An 8080-nucleotide genomic window follows, 5' to 3' on the forward strand; every position below is an offset into this window, starting at 1 on the left:
AGAGAGAGAGAGAGAGAGAGAGAGAGAGAGAGAGAGAGAGAGAGAGGACACGCGCGCGCACATACTATATTCGAAAAACGACCAATCTTTTTCATGCTTTCGGTCAAATATCATATAAATGAAAAGTGTGTATCGTGAGTTGGTAGGGGACACACGTGGGCTTTAATACACGTTTTTCCAAAGAAGCGCGAAACACTTGTCCTGAATACGAAATGACCAAACGAGCTAAATAAGCGCCCTCATAATACGTTTTTCGATACTACTTAATCGATTCTAAACTAATCTCACCTATAAATTAATTTTATCATTGGCCTGATGCTTTTCTATAGATTCAATTGTCTAAAGTTACGCAACTTCAACGTAATAAAACCAACGTACAAGATATTATTTTTCGGCAGATTATGTAGTCTTATTATAAGTTTATGAAATAACGACTATTACAAATGAGTAAATTTTTTCTGAAATATCACTAAATAATTTTTGTGTGGTACTCCAGTATATTTTCTATTTTTATTAATATTTTTATTACTTATATATGTTAATTATCTTATTAAGTGTAGAAAACATGGATACATGTTTTGAAAGTAACATCGCAAATGCAATGCTAAATGAAACGTATCTAAAAAGATCGTAGCTATTGAAGAATTTTTGGCGAGATATTTGTTGGTCCATTTAGAAGCGCATAGATGTGTCTTATATCTAATATAAGAAACGACGTCGAGTATTATATGCAAGTACGCGTGTAAAATATAGTGTAGCATATGCTAATGTGGTATCCTATACGAGTCATCACATGTGTGTTGCTGTATAAACACCGTAAACATTAATCATGCCACGTAGTAGTTCTCAACGACTCCATACGTTCATTATCATACACAAGCACGCACACACGTATATCTGTATATGGTCAAAAATGTTCGAGAGAGTTTGTTATCAAGCTCAGATATCGTGTCTAGCACGTGATTTCTGTTTCGTTCGATGACATCGAGAAAATCTTTCTTCCTCTTTCTCATCATTAAGAATGCTAATTGTCAATTAAATTTTTCATTAACTTACTCACCGCGGGATAATCAAAATCCGGGGATGACGAGACGTCCAGGATATAGTCGACTCTACTCTGATTTGCAGGATCCTCCAACGTCACGGGCGGCGTTAACGTGCTCATAGCACTGGTTATCGTCTGGAAAAGTAAAAAAAGACGGAAACATCAGCCTTGTTGATTTCGTCTTCTAATCCCTCAAACCTCAGTGGAATAAATGGAAAAAAGATGCTTGTTAATGTAGTTATGGTAAATGATCTAGTTTGATTCAAATCATATAAAAACATATCGAATCATATAAAAACAGGTTTGTTAGTTTGAATAGGACATAAATTAATATCATCGGTTATTCCGATCACGGCAAAATTTTGATGATAATTCAAGACGATGTATGTTACTCGTGTCATTAAGACTACAAATTTCCTTTCTCTTCGAAATAGAGATCGTCAGCTCAACTCGCGTGTAATTAATGGAAGGTAAAAATAAAGAGGAAAACAAAGCCAAAAGGCTAATACGAAACGATTACATGTAATTTTAAGCTTTTCTCTCTCCTTCTTTTTCATTTTTCTATTTATAATTGAACGTAAGTAATAAAATAAAATTATTTAATATATAAACAACTGACAAAATAAGATTCCTCGAAGGAGGAAACTTCGTGGAAAGTACACTAGATGAGGTAGTCGTATTTGTCCAGCGAATTACTGCTAATATTAGCAGTGAGCAACGTGTAGTCTTTTAACTCGTCTTCGACAAATACATTTTGAAGCTGGCATGTCACCTAGATGTACAATCTCGCCCACGATAAACGACACACACAACGATACGTTCGTACTTAAGAACGTATATGTCACTTTTGAGCAAAAGAAAACACCTTTTTTTTTGGGGGGGGGGACGAATTTATATTGTTTATAAGGTTAAACCTTTCTCTATATAATAGAATGCACTTTAAACATTAAATTTAAAATGTTTTCAATCAGAAATCATGAAAAATGGTGGAAAAAGAAGCATTGGCGTAAACATATGTAAAAATGCATCACGAGTAAAAAAGTATCACGATAATCTCTATGGCAATCAACTAGGGTATGCGTGTGTGTAAAACAAAGAAGCACAATTTGATCTTAAAGCATAAGAGTAAAATATGTGTTTCTTTCAAGCCGGATCAATTAAAATCTTACGTCTATATAAAATAGTGAAGTTTTGTATTTTTTTATGCTTTTAAGGGAAAAGTTGCTATCATCTTTCCAAAAAAACAGTAGCTCGAGAGGATTCCTTAAATTTAATGAAAATAATACTTTGTAAATTTGAAATCAACCGGTTTGATAAGTTCTAGGAAGAATTGTAAATATCGATTTCGAAGTTTTCAAATCTACTATTTCAAGAAAAACGCATTTAAAATTGTGTCTATAATTATATAAAACAATTTGGTACGTATCATACAATAATTATATAAAATAATATAAAATGAATTGCATTTATAAGCAGATAACAATTATTTTTGAATACTTATAATGAATCATCGATTTCAGAATCATATAATAAACCTTCGATAGTCGAAATGAAAGCCTCTTTTGCAGCGTTTTGAGCGTCTTCTAGTACGTTAAACCCATGAGCGGGCGAACCAATTTTGCACTAATTGTAAAATTGATGACACGTCTTCATTAAGAGGACCGATACCAACGTTCAGTGGAATTTCTATCATCTTTAGTACTCAGTTGATATTTTTTGAAATGGAAATTTACAGGAGACAATGCAAACTTGCAGTAAGTATGTATTTTGAAGTAAATCCACCAAGAAAATACTCAAAAAATGATCTTACTTTCTTCAAAACGTTTTTCAAACTTCATATTCGTTCTTAATATTGTTCAATTGACCTTGAGCATTTTCGCGCTACTAACCGCATCATAATTCTAGACTGTGTAAATAATAATGATATAAATCTTCATTCATGGAACTATAATGCTAAAGAGTTGATTAAAGTTACATCTTCTCCTATTTTATTAGAGGATTCTTTGCGATTTATTATACACGAGTTTTTATGCTCTACTGTCCATTCCCCATGAAGAACAGTTCTTTTCAATGTTTCCAATACTCACAAATTTTACATGTACATATTGACATATAATTACTGCATAATTGCAATAAAATAAAATGGTTCATAATGAAAAAGAAAAATTGGAGGATGGAATAGTCGTTCGATTTGAAAGTATTACCTGAGCGACATCAATTACACTATTACTACTATCGCTGTAACTTTGCTATTGTTTCCTTTTTTTTTTTTAATTCGTACATGAATTTTTAACTGAATATTCTTGAAACTAGGTTCTTTTAAAAAGTATCAGAAAAAAAATTTATCTTTTTTTGACCAAAAAGAATATACCCTTAAAGAAAATCCAAATTTTATTACGAGCATAAGATTAATACGCCACTATTTGCATTTTTCAACATTTCCATTCGATATGTACCAAATTAATTAGGAATTTATAATCACATCAATATTTTATATAAGTTCTAACTGTATTTATCTCTACACTATTAATACTATATCCGCAAGCACGTAATGATATTTATGTATATTTGCTTGATATACGAAAGTGGAAGCAAGGTTACGTTTGACTATATACATCTAAATACGGAAGCGAAAGACAAATTAATGATAAAATGTTATGCGTTCGTTCGAGAATATTGCATCACATAACGTTAATACAGGATCAAAAGTCCCTAAGTAATTTAAAAAATCAGTTACTTTTTTCGAGACTTTTAGGCTAATTTTTTCAAATTGTAGAATTATAAACTTAAAAACTTGTACTCTACCGTGTATAACGACAATGATATTTGATAGATAAATTCATGCCTTACGTATCCATGCTTCGAGATGTCTGATGATAAGGAAAAAGAAACCTGTTGCTCCGAATGGCCCACTAAAATGGTTTACATATACTTTGCCATTCGAAAGAATTGATGTACGCAATGCTCATTATCTTAGGTATATTCCAAAATACAAAATATCATAATTCTAAAATTAGGATAAACATCGCTGATTAACGTGTCGATACTTCCCGCAATGCGATTAAACCAATCGAGATTACGAGCGATGCGGCACATAAGGTCGAGTACTTTTTGCAATTAATCAGAGCTGAATAGTAAAAATTGATAGATTGATAGATTTCGTTAGTAAATTATATGTCTGGTCGTTGCAAATTAATACGAATGAATATTTTTTTTTAACGCGTAATAATAATATTTATATAGATTTTTATACCATTCCAATCAATGTTTTAATAATATTATTAATTTTATAATGACTGTACGCTCTGCAAAATACGGAATGTATGTCCAATGTCGAATTTAAAAGTAGAAAGAAAATCGGATAGTAAAAGATTGAAAGAAATGCGAAAAAAATCGAGTGAATAGATTCTTACCAGTATCGCGTCCCTGATATTCTTCTTTATGTCTTCGATTTTCTGCCGCTTCTCTCTGGAAAAAAATAAAGGAAATGGATTATGAAACAACGGTTAAAATATCAAAATATCAAAATATCGAAGGATAATATTAGAAAAAATATATTCAAATTAAAGTAGCAAACTGTCGTCATTAAGATACTCCATAGTTTTATCATGCGCGTTCTTTGACATATATACGGAAACGTAATGACGATAGTTGCGATTTAATACAGCAATCTACTTTGCTTTGCTTACTTCGCTGTAAGCACAAGCTAACAAAATTCTAATATACATCTCTCTCTTTCTCTCTTTCAAGGATATTTTCACGGTATAAATGCAACGTAACTTCTTACCAATTTCATGCTAATTCTCTTCTTTTACTCGGAAACGCAATTTGATATATTTCACCGTTATATTACAGCACATTTCGTCGCGATTTTTTTCTTTTTTCGTTGCACGAGATTTAATACGATACAATGTATATCGCATGTGTATACATACATGAATACATGTATAACGTTCATCAAAGAACTCTTTGCAACGTGATAAACCATCGGGAAAGGCGAATAACGAACAAATTTTGTCTTTGATTAATACGAAAGATAAAGTTATAATTCCTACGGCGGTCGATCACTTAATGTTGTTAAAAAAGAAAACGAAGAAAAAAAGAAAAGCAATGAGGCGCCTTTCAGACACAACGTTATCAGTTCCCCAAGTCAGACAGAATTTACGACACACACGAGGCGGCCCGTTTGTTTGCACGTCGTTTTCATCCTATCTAGTTGCTCTTGATTTTTACGTACGTACATACGTATATGTGTAATAAGAATCTCATTAGCGATAACGGCATTCGTTTCTTCTTTCTTCGACCTCTATGTTTATTTTTATATCGCTATTCCGAAATGGAAGTTGTTGCAAAAATTCTCGTAAAGGGGAATACAAAAAGTAACATTTTTTCTCCTCATTTGTTCGCTACATTAATGTGAGAATGAAAGAAAGAGAGAGAGAGAGAGAGAGAGAGAGAGAGAGAGAGAGAGAGAGACAGAGAGAGTGAGAGAGAGAGATCGGGCTAACGAAGAAGAATCGTCAAAAATCGAGAGAAAGAGAAAAACGTGAAAGATCACAAATTTGAATTCGTATCGACCACGTGTTGATACTACGTCGATACTGTGATTCAAACCAGTTGCCGGAATGATTCATTCCGTACAAGTGCGTATTAATGAAAAGAAAAGTGAGGAAAAAAAAGGATAAAAAAGGATTAATCGAGAAAGCAACTCGTTTAGTTACGTTGCATGTGTAAGACCGCCTTGAAATAATAGTCTTTCGATCATTGGTATAAAATTCGAGAAAACTTACGCTTCGCTGAAACCGTTGACATGCAATATCCTCATCTGTTTGACGATCGTACTTTTCCCAGATTCTCCCGCTCCTGAAAAAAAAGTAAGGTTATCGAGATTTATCCGAAAAAAGAAAGAGACAGAGAGAGAGAGAGAGAGAGAGGGAGGGAGAGGGAGAGAGAGAGAGAGAGAGAGAGAGAGAGAGAGAGAGAGAGGAGAGAAAGGCAGAAAAAGCAAGACATTTTATATAATTATTGCAGAATGTTTTTTAATCGATCACGAAAATAGAAATGTCGTGCATAAAATTATCAAACAAGAAGTAACAGCAATAGAATTGAGTTTTCGATTACAGCAGTCTTTTACCATCAGAGTACAGCATCAATAGTAATTATATGCATGCACTGGGGAAAACAATGCGTTAACAGCTGTTGCTTTTCGGCCGCAAGCAATACATGGATATGCAACTTACTCGCGTCGAATTAGAGTGACAATTTACATATAGAAAGGTAACGCCGAAGAGCAGTTGGTCTTAAATATCGCAATCAGAAGTAGACACGTTGGAAAATGTTTCGCACGCCTGCGCGCATACGCCTTTATTTTTCTATCGTGTCTACGATATATAAACTTGAAAGAGAAAAAAGAAACGAGAGAGAGAGAGAGAGAGAGAGAGAGAGAGAGAGACAGACAGACAGACAGACAGACAGACAGACAGAGATAGAAAAAGGATGATAAATAGAGATAGAAAAAAAAGTAAGGAACAAAAAGAAAAAAAGGGATATGTACGAAAGATGTAGTTACGAAGAGGAATGTGAGACGGAAAGGAGGATGTGGAAGTTAGTGAAAGCATGAGTAAGAGTGATAGAGAAAGGTGAAAAGTGGAGAGAGAAAGGTAGATAGAGGTAGAGGTAGAGGTAGAGGTAGAGAGAGAGATAGAGAGAGAGAAAGAGAGAGAGAGAGAGAGAGAGAGAGAGAAAGCATGAAAAAGGTACGACAGAAGCAGCGGTTGGGATATTCGTGGGTGCCGACTTGTACGATAATCGATAAAATCGAATAACGCGCCGATGAACATCACGATAATGTTCGCCCTATCCTCAACGAACGCGCGTCTTTGTCCGAAAGCAATTGCCGACCGTCCGGATTAATGTTTTAAGTTATCTCGACAAATTTTCGCCCATAAAGGATTCATAGTTTTAGAGAAATGTTTTGTAATTAACAAGTAGAGAATCTTGTAAATCGATACTTATATCTAAGCCGTAAAAATGGACACGCTTTTCGAAGATGCAAGACGTTTGTATCTAAATCTGATTCAATTCCGAATATCCCGCCTTTTTCCACAAACTCGTGGTAGAAGCGAATTGTTTTTTTTTTTTTTTTTTTTTTTTTTTTTGTGGAAACGTGTCTCCAGTACATTGTCGAGAACACTTGTTATTTATTTTATATATTTTCCATAATTAATTTCTGTTATCGAATTTTCTACATTGTTTGATAAAAAAATCGGTGTTATATCAAACATGTGCAGTATTTCTTGATCGAATAATGGCGGCATTTTTTACCACAAGTTTGTTCTCTTTTACGTACGTACGCGTTTAGACAAGTGCATCATTTGTTAATACATAAGCATAAATAAAATATGCGAAAAAGCAATATATCATGAAAGACATAGACCTAGTTAAACTTATAAACGCGTTCATAAATAAATTTAGTCAGGCAGATGTCACAAAACTCTGCCACAAACCTTCCAGATCGAAATAGATGGAAATAAACGAAGAAAAATGAAAAGAGAATGTTTACCGAGTAAAAGGAGCCTATGAGTAGCACGATAGACTTGCTTGTCCTTCTGCAGTTGCCTAGTAATGGCATCCGAGCGTCTCTTCTGGTTCTTGCTATCATCCTGACTGGCCTTACTGCTTTGGCTGCCGAAGCACCCCATGACACACCACGAGAAAGACACACGTGACTCGCCCTCCTCGTTATTCCCTGCCACTTCTGTCGATCTTCCTTTTTCTCTTCTTATCGACGAGGAAAAGATCGACGCCACCCCTCCACTGAATAAAAAGGGTGCGCGCGCGCGCGTACTTCTACAGGGTCGCTAGAACACACACGAGAATATGGCTACACCGGAGACGACGATACGACGACGACCACAACGGCGACCACGACGACCACGACGACGACAGCGGCGGCGGCGGTGGCGGTGGCGGCGACGACGACGACGACGGCGGCGGCGGCAGTGGCGGCGACGACGACGACGACGACGACGACGA

General features: G+C 35.0%; 1 protein-coding gene across 2 annotated transcripts in view; it reads right to left on the reverse strand.

Moving 5' to 3' along the window:
- Positions 1–8018, reverse strand: part of LOC122636914 (guanine nucleotide-binding protein G(s) subunit alpha) — a 19233-nt gene extending 11215 nt beyond the window's left edge. For both annotated transcript variants that reach the window (XR_006329094.1, XM_043828605.1), the window contains exons 1-4: positions 7608–8018; positions 5836–5908; positions 4459–4513; positions 1061–1180 (exon numbers count right to left, since the gene is read on the reverse strand). Coding sequence is in view for 1 of the 2 variants with exons in the window: in XM_043828605.1 (XP_043684540.1) it covers positions 1061–1180; positions 4459–4513; positions 5836–5908; positions 7608–7746 (387 nt within the window). In the remaining variant the exon portion in view is untranslated. The remainder of the gene's footprint in view (positions 1–1060; positions 1181–4458; positions 4514–5835; positions 5909–7607) is intronic.
- Between the last annotated feature and the right edge of the window lie 62 nt (positions 8019–8080).

The sequence above is a fragment of the Vespula pensylvanica genome, chromosome 1 (genome assembly GCF_014466175.1).
Source record: "Vespula pensylvanica isolate Volc-1 chromosome 1, ASM1446617v1, whole genome shotgun sequence".
Lineage (NCBI taxonomy): Eukaryota > Metazoa > Arthropoda > Insecta > Hymenoptera > Vespidae > Vespula > Vespula pensylvanica.